At 39.4% G+C, this 16,655-nt stretch overlaps 2 protein-coding genes across 2 annotated transcripts; one reads left to right on the top strand and one right to left on the bottom strand.

The window, feature by feature from the left end:
• Positions 1-1,249: 1,249 nt before the first annotated feature.
• Positions 1,250-4,601, top strand: LOC107040587. Its single transcript, XM_015260724.1, has 6 exons — positions 1,250-1,336; positions 1,603-1,883; positions 2,218-2,538; positions 3,259-3,517; positions 4,023-4,297; positions 4,388-4,601. The coding sequence occupies exons 1-6, from the start codon at positions 1,250-1,252 to the stop codon at positions 4,599-4,601; spliced, it is 1,437 nt and encodes a 478-aa protein (XP_015116210.1).
• Positions 4,602-4,786: 185 nt separating this feature from the next.
• LOC107040670 (signal transducer and activator of transcription 5B) lies at positions 4,787-15,160 on the bottom strand. The gene is made up of 5 exons (XM_015260860.1): positions 14,861-15,160; positions 13,541-13,678; positions 12,246-12,896; positions 9,985-11,562; positions 4,787-6,817 (listed from the first exon to the last, which is right to left on the bottom strand). The coding sequence occupies exons 2-5, from the start codon at positions 13,666-13,668 to the stop codon at positions 6,652-6,654; spliced, it is 2,523 nt and encodes an 840-aa protein (XP_015116346.1). The 5' UTR covers positions 13,669-13,678; positions 14,861-15,160; the 3' UTR covers positions 4,787-6,651.
• Between the last annotated feature and the right edge of the window lie 1,495 nt (positions 15,161-16,655).

Genomic DNA, 16,655 nt, shown 5'->3' with positions numbered 1-16,655 from the left:
GTACCGTTTTACCACTTCGCTACTGAGTTATTCGTTTTTAGACATATATAATCGATCTTCAATGTATGAAAAATCTCACTTCAATAGCCCGCGACTTTTAGAACTCACAGTAGTCTCCCCTTAATTAACATAATTTTGTAAATTGAAAATGGAAAAATCCTTTACATAATTTTAATCTGTTTTCACCCCCAGAGCGAAAGGCAATGGAACGCCAAAATTATTCTCGTTTTCCGATACATTCACCCAGCGCTTCCAGAACAAAAGTCCCTTCTTCTCTTGGTGTTGAATCACCTCCCCCCCCCCAGACCAGTGGAACAATTATAAATACAACATAATACTTAAGGTCATAATAACTGAGTTGAGAGTGAAATGACGAGGCGATGAATGAATACAAGCAGATGGTAAAATTATTTGTAATACGATTTTAATGAGAACGCCCTCTTCTTCCTAATCCCCTTCATCTCAGTGAATTTAGCATTTTTTAAATATTATTTTTCATTGGGACTCTAGATCAAACTGAGAAAATTTGTGGTGTAAAAAATTGTATACATGATGAATATAAATGCCTGTTCACTTTTCATTGAATAATGCATACGGTACACTGATGTAGACATTTGTATACAAAATTTAATAACGAACAAGACACAAACAAAACATGAGTAGTTCTCCTGAAACAGAAATATGTATTTTTTCAGTCACATGTACTATTGTAGAATTGTTTGTGCCAATTACTATTATTGTTACAGTTATTACCGAGCATTTGAATAAATATTTAAAGATGACTATTTGAGAGATTGTGAGCTGTTGTGAAATTTAAGGGAATTATTGCAGAATTACTTTACATTTCGTTGAATATCTCCATATCGAGTGGTCTTACAAGGAAAGATCAGAAGACCTTTTTTGTAAATGAGAAAATTTCCCATGAAAAATATCTACTGACATTTTCCCCCCAAATCAATGGTTTATGAGATAATTGAATTATTAAATCATACTAATTTGAGGGATGAATGAATCGAGAATGTTGAGATGAAATTCTTCTCATTCTTCAAAAAAACAATTATTCAATGTTCTATTACACCGCAGGGTGGACGATTTGAAGTTAAAACGAATGACAATGTTTAACAAAAACATCAATTGCAGCTAATTTCATCATGATTCGTGCTCCATCCGCGTGTTTCGTCAATTGAATGTACTCTTTTGATAAATACAATTTTCACCCATTTTTAACTGATTTTACTATCTCGAGAGGATGGAAGTGAGCCCTGTTTGCACGAAAGTGCAGGAGAAACAGTCCACTCCTTATTACAGACCCAAGGGGTGTCCACCTCCACGTCCTGTGAGTTCAATCGCAGAATAATTTTTCACATTTTGTTGAATATTTCGATAACGACTGGTTCCACAGTAAAATTCCATAAGACCTTTTTTGTAGATGACAAAATTCCCCACAAAAAATGTCTTATCACATTTCGCTCTAAAATCAAAGGTTCACGAGATAAATGACTTGGAAGAGTGAACCATGTGATTCGACATCTTTGAAAAAATCGTCGATTTGTTGTATTTCATCAGGCTTTTGAAATTGTGCAATATTTCATTACAACACAGGGCGTAAAATGCCGAAGTTATTACATCCAACCCCCGCGCGTGCAATCATTCGCCCCGAAGCGGGCGTTTTGCCCACCGGAAGTGAGTCTTGACACGAGAACAACGTATGACACTTCGTACCTCAATGTCGATGGTGATAAGTACAAGAGATTAGCGCCATTTCGACCAGCTGAGAATTTGCATACCTCAGACGAAAAGTTTCACGATGGGACAACATCTCGGATGAGTTATCAGCCCGTGTGGAAAGTCGTTAAGGCGAAGCCTGTTGTCCCCCAGCGCAGGTCTGTGATCTCATTCGGTCCTAGAAGAGACAGTACTGAAATTTAAAAATCGCTGGTGCCTTCGTCCATCGTGCTGATGAGTTTACTACTTCAATTATACACGATAGAAGGAAATGATGTGCAAAATGACCATTCGAATCATATTGCTAATTTATTAGCAAAAATAACTGTACTGAATACAATACAAAAGCAATTCCCCACTTGTTTCTAATTCTTTACGTTACAAATGAAGGGGTAAACTCATCAGCGATTTAGAAATAAAAAGAAAATGATGAAAAAATGTCCTCCCTTAACTATCATAAACGATGATTCAAATGAACGATTCAATTGAAAGGAGGAACATGTTCGAGGGGCCCATGCAGACGATGACGACGGTAAAGCAAGACTTTTGTGAGAAGTACATCGACAAGCCCCAGCTTATAATCCCGTGTGGAAATATCAGAACCCCTTCCGCTCGCTTCGACGGAGGAACGACCAGTGGGTGCTCTTACATGGCTCCCAGGCGAATCGAACAGATTCAGAGCTTCAAACCCGTGAACAGGTACTGCGAACCTGAGGTGAGACTCTCGGACGAGACGACCTCGAAACTGAGCTATCAACCGGTCGAAGTGCTTCAGAGGGAGGTCTATCCATGGGCGCAGAAGGCGAAATATGTGTAGGTCTGGGGTTTTTAGCGGGCGGGAGGGAAGGGGGAGATGATTGCAGGTCATTTATTTCGAGAAAATGGATAATGAGGAAATGAGTCTCAGCAAAAACCCTCGCCGAAATTTTTTTTCGGCCTAACGACGAAATATACGGGAGATTGGGGTAAAATGGACACTTTTAATATTTTTTTAAATGTTAATGACGGGCAGAAATGTTGATGAAATTCAATATATTTATTTTCAATGCAAAGATCAATTCTTTCCCATTGTGATGAGTCTAAACTGAGCGCAATTGATAAATTTCAGTAGTGAAGTGGTAAAAGGAGATAAGTCAATTTTGACTACTGACCAGTTTTTAATCAATATCTCGGAATCTAAGGAAGATGGCAAAATTTTTGTTACAACCTTTTTTGTGGAGCTGATTGAGTGCTACAACAAATGTAATTACGAAAATTTCGCTATCTCCCTTAGATTCGGAAATATTCCTCAAAAACTCAACTGGGAGATGAGTCGACTTATCTCCGTTTACCACTTCACTACTGATTTGTTTCTGAGTTACGAATAATTTGAAAAAAGTCTAGTGTGCATTTCACCCCACCCTCCCCTACCATTTCTGGCGAGTGTAAGGGTTGCAGACCGACCCCAAGCCGAGAAATGCAATCACACGAGCGAGGAGTAATTTTTCTTTGCGTTTTACCAACAGTGCGATGAAATAACACTTTACCCTTTAGACCATCGAATGTAGCAATGGACAACTGCACAACATACTCGAACAGTTTCTACAGTAGCCCTGATGTCCCCACGAGGGAGAAGGCAATTGTCCCAGTGGGGACTAAAAATCTCATCCAAGGAGACGATGCAGCCTTCACTGGGAGTACCCTCTACAGTGATCTCTTCATACCCCACAAGAACGAACGCGTTGCCCCTGTCATTCCCTGCGAGAACATCCTCCTGTCTGATCAGAAAATGTCTCATGACACTACTTCAAAGGTATCATTACAGATATCTCAATTAAGAGGATCCGTCGGGGAAATTTAGGTCTTCACTGAGCCTTGGGACCCATTGAACAGTTTGAACAAAAATTTTACTCTACTCTGGAGATGCGAAAAATTCATGAAATTCAAAATTCAATTATTCATGATCTATTGCGAATAAAGTAAAACGGATGCTTAACTTTATTCTTTGGAGTGTAACGAACATTTAAAAAAAGCTAAAATCCTATAAAAACTACGGCGCAAGGAGCAGTTTGAAGATAAAAACAGGAAAAAATGAAGTTTTTCGTGATTATGCGGAACAAAATCAATCGCATCCGCAATTTTCCCTAGTTATTTGCATATTCCGTCATATATCACAAACTATTCAATAGGTCCCAAGGCCCAGTGTAGACTTTCATCCCCTTAATTGTGATGAAATATCTCGGGATGAGAAAGTTTGGAAATAATTCAGAGATAATTAATGGTAAAATAAAACCGACGATTGAATTAATGAATTGTAGTTGAGTTATCAAGTGGTCTCCGGCGAGAAAAGAACCCCCATCCGCCCGAAAGGGAGAAGCATCCTGAGTGCTCAAGGCCAAATCCCCTCAAATACAACGAATCGCGATGATTTTGGGCCCAAAATGTCCGAGAAACCGTCGGCAATAATTCCCTGCGATAAAATCCATAATTCCACAGCTCCATTCGAGGCCTCAACGACAACACAATTCTCGTATATGAATCCGGGAAGGGTCGCACCTCTCGAGAGCTTCAAGCCTCAGGCTCGATACAACACGTAATCAATCTTATCCTCTATCTCTAGTTTTATCCTTTATTCTTCATTCATCGATTTTTCATTCGTTGTTCTTCCCATTTGCAACAACAGGCCAACATCCAAACTAGATACAGACACAGTGAACAAGCTCTCCTTTAAAGTCTGGAACTTGGAGCCAAAAGTTCCCCTCCCCTGGGCGCAAAAGGGCAAGTACCAGGCGCCTAAAAGTCGGATGCAGGGAGAATCCACGTATCTGAATAGTTTCGCACCACCTGGTAAATTCGTCGAGGAATGCGAGACCCTCGAGGCAACTCCTTGCTATTGACCCCTGGTAATCTGAAGGCTGTGGGTGTTCAAATCCCCCCGTGAGCGTTACCCCTGGTTTCATTACTGATTCTTTCAATAAAATATGCACTCAACACCATCACCCTCTCCCAAATAAACCGCTGAAATCATCAATAAATAAATCCCGTGTTCATATCCAAATAAAACACCAAAACCCCAAGAAAATAGCAGTGAATAGTTCTTTAATCCTCTGAACATAATTACATTCCAAGTAATGCTCATACATCATCAACATCTCGTCGTACAATCACCGTAATTAATCCACGAAAAAAAAAAAAAAAAATCACAAAGTTAGTTCACAATTACGATGATTACTCGTCACCTCTAGATCATCAAAAATGTTTATTAAAATTGCAACACCATTCGTTGCAGAGAAACTTAAAATACAATAATGTAATTGACGAAATAATTGAGACAAAATGATCATCAACGTTATTGTCATTGTGTCTCATTTTGCCTAGTGATCACTCTCGTCAGCATTTATTTACAGTCACCTCTTGGGGAATGGCATTGCCTCGTACATTCTCCATCATAACCTCGAGGTGAGCTAGGGGTGACGAGAGTGCTTCGACTCTTTTATACAATACCAACAAATATTCCACTTTCCTGCATTGGTCCACCACAAACTACTCTTTAACCTAAGGCACCCCTGGTGACCAACGATTGTGTCGGCTTATTCTCAACGTCTTTTACCATTAACTCCAATTAAAACAGTTATATCGTGGTACATCGAGTCCTACTACATTAAAAACATCATCTCAAATTTTATGGGCTCGTAAAACTTCTCCCAATCATTCCAGTGCAATTTCTTCGATCGACAAAGTTAAAGTTTTGGGTAAAAAATAGTAATAAATTTGCAAAATGAAATAATCATAATAATAGAGGATGGTTTTTTCATCGTTCTTGGAGAGAAATGAGAGCGCTTATTCTATAAAAGCTACAGCACTCTGGCTTGCTGAGTAATAAGCTTGTAATTATAATTTCTTATGATAAATTGCGCAGTATCCTATCCTTTGGGACGCTAAAATGTATTGTTGACACGCAGAACGTAATTGTGATACTTATATAGCAACGATCGCAAGGTTCATTGTAATTCTAGTTTAACTGTACTTAATGTACCCCTTAAAAGAGAGTAAATAAAAATCAACTATATAAATACAATGAAATAGATATTTAACAAGTAACAAAAAGCACTTAGTTTTCGTCATTGCACTTGGGGGGGGAGAGGAAATATCGGTATAAAGTATGAATACGCATTTCATTGTCCAGCGATCGTCGTTACAAACTCAAAAAGTGAAAATGCTGAAGAAAATTCAAGTGGCAATACAGGATGACGTGAAGTTCAAATTTTCAATCTTCAATATCTTGCGAACTAACGATGCGATTTCGACGAGTCGGTGCTCATTTTGAGGCGTGAAAAAATATCTTGAAAATGAAAGAAAAAAGTTTGAATTTCACTCTGCCAAACTGAAGATATTGACGAAAAAGCCATCCTGTTCTACCCCACTCCTTTAAAACCGATAATCCTCCTCTTTAGGAATAATTCTCTGTTTATAATTCTCAAGATCTCCCCGTAATGTCCCACCCAATTCACCTCTTAAACTCTTAAATTTAAACAGTCATCAAAAATATGTTTGCATCCACCAAATGCGTACACAATAATTACATCAATAACCTTTCGTTAACTACTTATCACGTACACGTGGCATTCTGTGCATCAAAATAACGAGGATATCTCCCCCTCAAATTCTCTCACTCATCCCCCAACCATTCCACAATAAAAAAAAATATAGCTTTCTCATGCGAAATAATTTTTTCCATCCCCCAATGAGGGACAGAAGAGGTAAAACGAACCTCCCTTTGATCTTCAATAACTCCTGACCCAACGATGCCATTTGGACGAGTCAAGTCTCATTTTAAGGCTCAAAAAAAGCCCTTCAAAATGAAAACAAAAATTCGTAAATTTTCTTTGATGGTCTGGAGATATTTGAGGGCCTCTCTTTGCTGATGGATATTGCTGGTGAACGTACCTACTGGGGCTTGTAAGTCTGCATAAATTCACCAAACCCAAATCCATTGAGCTGATCCAGGTTGAGATTTTCATCGATTGACGCCAGATCACTGTGTCCCATCAATTCCACGTAGTCCATGTCACTTGGTCGACCAACACCCGACTGACCGAGGCCCGGAGCATAGCTATCATAGAACAAAACACAACCCCAATCACTGGCAATTCTCACAATACCAGAAGGGAATTAAAAAAAAATTATAAAGATCATTTTAAACTAAACAAACATGTTGTCCTTGTTCTTTTGATAATTCCATCATCTTTCGTTTGAAAATTTATCGTTTGACTAGCCGGAATAGCCGATACAACACGCCCAAAGCGCAGCAAACAACCACATAATTAATTATGATGTTAATTGACAAAATGATTTCGACATCTAGTGGTGAAAAAACAAATCGTGAAAACTTTTCGAAAATACGTATCTCTTGAAACGGAAATATCTCAGGAATGAATGATGCGATTTGGATTAGTCGAGGCTCATTTTGAAGCCGGAAAGAATGCCTTCAAAATGAAAAAAAATCGGCGAATTTCACTCTACCAATGTTGAGTTATTCACGATCAAACCTCATCCTCGAAATAACGAGATACGTTCTTCTTTAGAATTATTTTCTACAAGTTTGTTTTTTTCTTCTAGATGTCGATTTCTTTTTGATAAAAAAATGTAAAGGGCGCGTGCGATGTTTTCTCTATCAATTACTGTAATTTTTTAAATTTATAAACAGTGGAAATCATCCCATTGTGACGAATATGATCGATTAATTTGCCAGTTGATGGATGGATGGGTGTCCAATTGGAGTTGCGTTTTGTTTCAAAGCGAATAAATAAACACCAGGCTTTATGATGTGGTTGTACCGGCTTGCTCCAGGCCTTTGCATTATCATTATTACTTGTTAAACTTTCGTGCAGCTATTCACAGCTGATATGAGGCGTTTTTGTAATACTGCGACCACTTATCGACGATTTATTTTTTTTATTGAGAATTAAGGGCTGATGTTTGATATGAAAAGGACGGTTCAGCTTGGAATTGCATGAATTTTTTCCTATTTTAACATATTTTTCTGTCAGGGGAGACCGCACTGAAATTTAGAAATCGCAGAGAACTTTATTTATCGCGCTGGTGAGATTACAGCTTCAGTTTTAATGTAAAAAATGAGAAAAAATTGGGTTTTGATTTTTTTTGGTGATGAAATCTTTAAAAGGATAGTCATGACGCAATTCTCAATCGATTGAATTGAATTTTAGGGGTATAAAATCATTTTTTGGGTATAAAAAATCCCCTACAGCTTTAAAATTTCACCATGGTCTCCCCTTAATAAAATCAGTGTTCTATCACCTCTAATTTTTTACTTTCACTTTATTTTGAGGAATAAAGAAGCGAATTTCAACGGACAAAGATTCATGCAAATCCGTAATTAACGTAGATATTGGCGCAGCCGAATGACATTATTATATAACACCATGCAAACTCGATCATTGAGACAAAAAGTCACGCATGTATTCGTATTTAAAAGTTAATGTGGAGTATATTCATCAAGTATCAAATGTATCAAATATAAAGCTAATAAAAAATCATGTATATTCGCTCATTAACGATTTATGAATAATACTTAACGCAGAATGTATCACTGGACGAGTACAAAAATTATTAATTAAGAATACGATTTAGGGTAAAAGCAGTAGCTGCACCGGTCTAACCCCACCTCCTCACACAGTTGTAAAGTAATGTAAAAAATAATTGCTCGAAGAAATACACGAGTTTCACAGTGAGAGTGACAACTAGTGTCTCCGGTATATAACTCAAAAATAAAAATTTCAAAAATTTTAGTTGCGTTATAAAATGTAAAATTTGATTGGAGTGGTAGAATGTTGTAATGCCGATTTGTCGGAGAATGTTGAACATTGAAAAAATTGACTCTTGATATTTTGCTGTTAATGGACATTTTTTGCCAGAATTTTTTTATTTTTAACATCACCTGAAATAAATTAAATATTACAGATGACACTTGTGAGTTGTTGACGAGAATTACTCAATAAATTCTTGTCAATTTTTTTATTATCTTCATGATGAGTGGCTCAAGAAAAACCGTCAATAGACATTTTTCAAGAGAATTGAATTCTCTGAAAAAATGGCTTTTCAATTTTTTTTTCAGGCTTCTTCATCTTTATTAATTTTGAATTCGTCTCATCAATCAGAGATTCTCCAAAAAACATCAAGAATTTTTTCAATTGAATTGACTTTCCCAAAAAGAGACCTTCAATTTATAAACTTAAATTCTCTCCACTGATTTAATCAATTAAGGGGAGAAATTTGCCGTCCCTACCTGGCTGATGATTTTGGCACTCATTTTTTATGCTCAAAGAATGAGAAAAAATCAATTTATTCAATTCAATCCATTCATTTCACAAAACTGCCATACTAATGATAAAAAAATATTTAAAAAATATAGCTCATTGGTGTGCCATAGCCTTCAATATGCAACATATTAAAATACGATTGTCCCTCCCAATTCTGAGAAAAAAAAATTTAAAAATCGAAAAATAGGAATTAAAAAAAAATCACATATTTTTTCTCGTCAATATATATTAAAAATCCTCGTAAAGGGACCATTTTAAAATTTTTATGCCTGTACAGCCTCATCTCGTCATTAGAAAAAATTGAAACTTGATTTTTTCTCTTTTTATTAGAAAAAATAAGTACCAAGGTCATTTGTATGATAGAGACAACCCCTTGCAACTTTCAAATTTCCCTGCACCTAGAGAAGTCCATTTTTATTATTAACAATTTTTTTTATGATACTATTAACAAATTTTAATTCTTTTCGTTTGACAACCTGTGGCTGTATAGAAATAAAATCCTCAAAATAGTCCCTTCACCAGAATTTTTGATGAATTGACTTGAATTTTGGTTACATTGCGCATACATTGACGACAAAAAATATGAGTTTTTAAAAAATTCACATTTAAAAAAAAACATTCTTTTTCTCATCAATATATTACGTGTGGAGGTCAAAAATTGGTGTCAATCCAGCAAAAATCGTGGTAATGCGACTATTTCAAAGAATTCACGCCTGCACAGCCACATCTCATCAATAAAAAAAACTAAAACTCATTTTTTTCTAATTTTTTTAATATAAAAAATAAGCACCAGTCATCTGTACGCTAGCGACAACCCCCGTACCATTAAAATTTCCCAGCTCCTAGAGAGGTCCATTTTGCTAATTAACAATTCTCCCACCAAGAAATTTCATTCCACCACTCCCTCATCGCCACCCCCCTTTACATCCAAGGTACTGACCTCGAAGCAACGGACGGTGTATCCCTGGTGACCGAGGGATCCGGGCTGTGTGCCTGGAACATAGTGGAAGGAGTAGCTGGATAGCTGCCCCCATGTCCCCCCTGTCCCCCACCGCCAATTCCAACGATGGAAGAATGCGATGGTGTCTGTCCCCCCACCCCAGGGCCACCCCATCCTGGCACATGTGTCACGAGTAATGGCTTGACATAACCATTATTCGAAGTCGGTTGATTCTCAGTGAATGGAGTGTAGTACTTGGAGAATGCCTGATCCTTGGATAGATCAGGATAAAGATACAATAGATGATGGAGATCAGAGACCCTGTCAGCAAGACTCCTGATGGCAAAGTCCTTGCTGGTGAATGGCTGGAGCATAAAGACCTCAGACTGATCGCCGACCCAGGCGATGGTGACGCCACCGAGCTCGGAGTCTGAGAAACGCATTAAAAATGTGCCCGAGGGACATGAGGCCAGCATCTCCTCAGCCTGCTTCTTCCTAACAAATCCCAGAATGTAACCGTCGATCCAGGGTCCCCTCAGGTGCTCCCTCGTCAGTTTCATCACCGCATAGAACCACTCCCAGAAGGTGAAATTGCGCTCTGGCAGAGGCTCCTTGCAAAACTGAGCCCAGCTCAGATGGAGATTCGAGTAATCCTGCTCTTGGCCTGACATATTTGGAGATGGAGTGGCTCCAGGATTGGCTACACTGCCCACACCCCCTCTGAACGCCTTCTCCGCGAGAAACCGAAGATTGTCCTCCATCAGGGACCTGCCTGTTGCCGATCTGAACTTGACGTTGAGTGCCTCAGCCACCTGTGACCAAGGCACCCTGTCTGGAACTGCAAATGGCACTCTCCCGGGCTCGGCGAAGGCATTGTCCCAGGTGACAGTGGCCCAGGCGTGGGGCTCCTGGTTTCCATGGACAATAACCACCACTGGGAGGCTCAGTGTCCACACCTGGAACACAAGTTCGCCCCCTCCAACGCTGAACTGCGACTGGAACAGCAGCGAGAACTTCTCGTCCATCACAGACTCCGTTCCCTTTTTCTCTGCCCTTTTGATCTTCTTCAGCTGCATATTCCTGAAGCTTACGGACAGCTGTCTGGTGGCCTGATGGTACTCCATGGTGCCAGTGTTGTTGAGAATCTCACCACTGGCCTCTCCACTCTTCGTCATCTTGTCGTTCTTCAGGAGGGAGTTTGCCTGGGCCTCGCTGGTGATCGAGACCTTCACCTGAGGGGGTGTCATGTGAACATTCAACTTTCCACCGACCAGCAGTCTCACTGTACTCGTGAACCTTGTGTTTGTCTTCATGACCTGGGGCGGCTGCTTCTCGATTATGAATGTACTTGTCACTAAGGAACTCAGCAGCTGGGTTATCTGGGAGTTCAAGGTCGGGAGGATGTCCTGGACACCTGGGGGATCCAGCGCCAACTTCTGCTTGAGTCGCTCTGCCTCCTTTATCTGCTGACGATTCAACCAAATCAACTCGGCTAAACTGTCACACCACTCCTGGATGGAGTCCAGGGTGCTGTTGAAGGGCGCTCCGTTACCTGCCAATTGCTGGTCTCTCTTCCACCTTTGGATTTAATATTTTATTTTGCGGGGGGAATTTATTAGCAGTTTAGTTTATGTGACGACGAAATAATATGATGGATAAATGGAGATAGTGTAGCGAATGTGAAGACTTGGGTTTTAGTTGTACTAAAGTTCTGTGTCGACTGTTTTAGTTAATATTTGTAGTTTAAGGATGCATTACACCCTTTTCACCAAAATTCACGTTTTTTTAATTTTTCTGGTAAATTATTCATCGGATTGGTGTGAAAAAATGTACCGTTTTTGCGGTTTATCATTACTTAATGACTCTCAAAATTTCATGATCGTGCAATAATTTTCCTACGTTTTTTCTAAAACTTTTCAGAAATTCATAAAACTTTAGAAAAAAAATCCAGGAAAATGATTGCGCTATCATGAAACTTCGTGAGTCAGTCTATAATGATAAAACGCAAAAACGGTATATTATTTCGCGTCAATCCGATCAATAATTTGCCAGAAAAATGGAAAAAAACGTGAATTTTGGGCGAAAGGATGCAGGTACATCGTTAAAAAAAATGTTTCTTGCTTGAATTGTGTCAAGCAGTTATTTTTCGACTGTTTCATTTTGCCCCACTCTCCCCTAATACTCTTGTTTTATTAGATGTCGAAAACCATCCCAATAATCGGTGAAAACACTCATAATCATAAACCTGAAGCGACCCCTACCTGATGAGCTCCTCATCCAGGACTCGAGACTGCAGACTGGCGAGTCTGGTGATGGTGTCCTTGAGCTTGTCAGCGAGTGTCAAACGCAGCTGCATGAGACTGGCCACTTTGTGATTGAGAAGCTGCTCCTGCTGCTCCTTCTGTCGTCTGAGTTTCTTCTCTGCCTCAATGCTCTGCTGGCTCTGGGGGTGAGTTGCCAGTTGTTGGAGGTGAGCATTGACCTTCGTGCACTCGTGGTAACTGATGGCGAAGGCCTCCTGCTCCTGCTCCATCTTGCGAAGGTCCTCTCCAGTCTCCTGGGTCCTGCGACGAAGAGCCTCCACTTGCTGTGCTATTTCTGCCACTGCATCACCAACCATCAGACCCACTCTGCCATGCGCCATGCTCATCAGGGCTCCTCCCAGGTTCTCCACCTGCGCCACCAGCTTCATCTCGGTCCCCAGGCAGTGGCGGATTATGCGGAAGAGGGTCGCTGGATTCTGGGAGTAACGCTGACGAAAGGTCTTCGCTGCCTCGATCAACTTGAGCTTCGTGAGGAAGAGGTCTTCTGTGTGGAGAGAGGCTGCTTTTGTCTCTAGTTCCTGGATCAATGAACCCACGAGGTTCGTTGTGTATTGCTCGTACTGCGGGTTGTCTGGCTCGATGTCAGTCCTGGGGGAGTGGAAAGCGGTGAACATGGTGATGACAATTCAGTAGCGAAGCGGTAAATCGGGTTGAGTCGATTTGGACTATTGGCCAGTTTTTGACGAATATCTCGGAATCTAAACGAGATAGGAAGATTTTTGTCATGACCTTTTTTGTAGAGCCCATTGAGGGCTATAAAAAAGGTCTTGAGGAAAATTTTGCTATCTCTCTTAGATTCCGAGATATTCATCAAAAACTGGGCATAAGTCAATGGATTAATTGAAAGAAAAATGAAACAGCAGGGGGAGACCCACAGGAAGAAAAAGGAAAATGTGATGCTGAATTTCAATCGAATGAAAAAAAAGGTAAGAAAATGGGGAACTTTAAAAAAAAAAATTACGTATTTTTGTTTTATCAATGCGTTTTACTAGAATTGAATTTATATTTCATTGAATTTAATTTAAACTATTCGTTTTAGAGGAAAATGTCAGAAGACACTTTTTGTAGCTGAGCAAATTTTCTACAAACAAATCCTGAATAAAAATTCCCCTATTCTCCCTAGATTGCGAGATATTCAGCAAGAATTGATGCAAAAGTCCCCACCTCACTCATTAATTATAGAAATCTTCCAAGATGGCATGGATAATTAGCACAGATTCATTCATAATTACCACATTTTCTCCTCGATCCATGACGACAAGAAGTGTCTCACTTCAATGGGAAAATGCTCCCCATACACTGAGCGCACCTGCTGCAGTGACTCCTGGGGCAGCTGCTGTGCTTTTGCCCAGAGAGACATTCTGAAAATCCTGAAACAACGAGTGTAATTCAATTCATCGGTTAATCTCGTCGTCTCGTGACTCATTTTCACACCTATCGTGTGGCGTCTGGAGTGACAGAAAGGAGGAAATGGGAGGGAAAATAGCTAACCTCTAGTCGTCAGCTCATGAGCAAATAAAAAAAAAAGAAATAAAGAAATAAAAGTACTGTAACAATACAGAATCTTCCTCAACAATGATTAATGAATGATTCATCCAATCAATCAACATGTCTGCTCTTCATGCAAATGCTAATTCCTCTGAATCTCAAACAGAAAATGAGGAAATGTGGAGGGAAAAACAATCCTTTTCAATTATCGATATCTCCAGATTAAATGATGCGATTTGCGAAGGATGAATCAGGTCTCATTTTAAAACTTGTAAAATTATCTCGAAAATGAAAAAATCGTTGGATTTCACTCTCCCGATCTCCAGATACCGAAGATTGAAAACAGAAGTGGATCTTGAGAGAAAAAAAAGTCCTTAAACTCTGGATTCAGTCCTTCATTGAATGAAAAACCAAAAGGACGAAATAAAAATGCTACAACAATGCTGAATCCTCCCCAGCAATAAATATCATCAATAAATGATGCAAAATAATAACGCCCGAACAAATAATATGATTTGGATGAATCAAGTCTCATTTCAAGGAATAATTTCATTAATCAATAATAATTAATAATTAATAAATTAATTATTCTTGATTAACTTTATTAATCAAGAGTAATTTCATTTAATTCTTTTAGTCTCATTGTGTCTCATAATTTTACAAAAATTATTCTGAAAATAAAAAAAAATCGTTGGATTGAAGATTGAAAACCGAAATGAATCTCCAGAGGAAAAAACGTCTTTAACCTCTGGATTCAGTCCTGCATCAACGAAAAATCCAAAAGAGAAAGACGAAATAAAAATGCTACAACAATGCTGAGCCCTCCCCATCAATAAAAATGACCACAATCAAACTAAACCAATGAAAACGTCAGCCATCAACCAAGAAATCCAAAATAACCCCATCACCCGCATCACCAGGAGCCCCCGATGATGCAAAGATGCCGGACGCCACCTCCATAATGCGCAAAACATGAGCCATCCGGTCTAACCCCACCACATCCCCAACTCCTCAAAACCAGCTCAACAATCTCATCAATAAATCCCAAAATAATAATCACTCACCTCTTGGGAAGGGTCTCTCCCCTAAACCGTGAAATCTAGAATGGCGGAAGATGTGTTTCACCGATTGTTGTTCTATTCTCGTGATAACCAAGTCCCCTTGATCGTGAAAACACCCGCAGTTTTATCGTTAATTAATCTCAAATCTCGGTTTGATATTTCTCGGGTGTTTGCAGGAGGAAAATTGGAGACACTTTTCCCTCTTCTTTTTTCTTCAACTCAAGATGTAATGAAACACGAAGGCACACGAGAGGAACTGAGTGCCCCCTCCTCGGAGAGGCTAGTGCCAATGTCTGGCCTGCCAATGGCATCGTCCACGGAGAACTCCGCAATCGTGGAATTCTCAGAATTCTCAACTATACCGTCGGTTACCATTGTTATTATTGGCTAATACCAATCGCACCGAGTGCGAGCGAGAGAGGGGGGAGTAGGTGTGCGTCTAGTAAAATCCGTGCGTTTGCAGTCTCCATTTTCCTGGAACTGGCTGAGTAAAATTTCGCAATTTTTTTTTCATTTTGAAGCTCTCCTTTTAGACTTTAAAATGACCCCCGATTGATCGGAATCGGATCATTTGTTTCGGAGATATCGCAGGTTCACGGGGCTCAGTTTTATTTCGCTCTTCTTCGTTATGGGGATTGGGGTCGTCTTCGATTGGGGATTACTGGGGATCGGCTGAGTGAAATTCCAATTTTTCTTTTTTAATTCAAAGGGTTTTTTGTGGAGCTTGAAATGAGAGGTGATTTTTTCGAATTGGATCGATGGGCTTGGAGGGATTGAGGACTTAGGGGGGACGTTGTGGCGCGTCCGTTGTGTGCGTCCACGCCAACCAATTGGCGTGCGGGGGAGATCACGTGATCGATGTTCTTTTAAGTTTTTGCTGCGGGAAGTTAAGGTGGGGCGGAGAGGGGAGGGGGTGATACCAGGAAGACGTGGGAATTTTTACCAGTCGGCGGTATTTAGCAGGATAAAGAACAGGGGTTTGAGATTGTTATTATCGGATTGATGAATGCATGGGGATTGGCTGCGTTATCGCGCATGCGTTTGCAGGAAATGTTTGTGTAAATAATGAGACGATTGGGTAGAATTTGCTTATTTTATTTCGGAGTAGGAGAACACTGATCGAGTTGTTGGTTTTAAAAATTCATAATTTTGTAAAATTATGAATTTATTATTATTTATTTATTTATTTATTTTTTGTCGAATTTGTTTGGAAAGAGGAGATCAGTCAAATTGGCGAGACGGCTTCGAGGAATATCTCGGAATTCAAGGGGAGATAGAGGAATTTTTGTAATTAAATCAGTAGTTTTCATTTTGCTCTGTTTTTTTATCTCTTGGATCGAGCAAAAACGGATCTCAAAGTTGAAACATTTTTTTTTGTCCGGCGCAACCTCAGTTTTTAGGGAGTTTCTTCGAATCTAGGGGAGACGGGAATTTTTTCGAGGACGTTTGCACTTCTTATTTCGCTTTACTATAAAAGATCTTCATGAGAATTCTCCTTCCGTCCCTAGATTCCATATTCACCAATAAAAAAAAATTTAAAAAGTGAATTTTTAACATTAAAATTAGTTTTGGCTCAATATTTTTAAGTTCTAGGGGGGATAGCACGTTCTTATAGAGGGAAATGCGACAAATCATCATGAGATAACCCCTGTGTGTCTCAGATCTCATAATGTGAAGCAAAAAAGGATTTTAATGTTGGAAAGTCCATTTTTTTCGATTCAATTTCAGTTATTTTAGGGAGTTTTTTCGAATCTAGGGGAGGCGGGAATTTTTTTGATGACCAATAAACGTATTCATC

The sequence above is a fragment of the Diachasma alloeum genome, unplaced genomic scaffold (genome assembly GCF_001412515.2).
Source record: "Diachasma alloeum isolate Michigan unplaced genomic scaffold, Dall2.0 Dall_scaffold_00339, whole genome shotgun sequence".
NCBI classification, from domain to species: domain Eukaryota; kingdom Metazoa; phylum Arthropoda; class Insecta; order Hymenoptera; family Braconidae; genus Diachasma; species Diachasma alloeum.
Note: the sequence above shows the minus strand (reverse complement) of the source record. Positions and strands in the feature narration are given on the sequence as shown.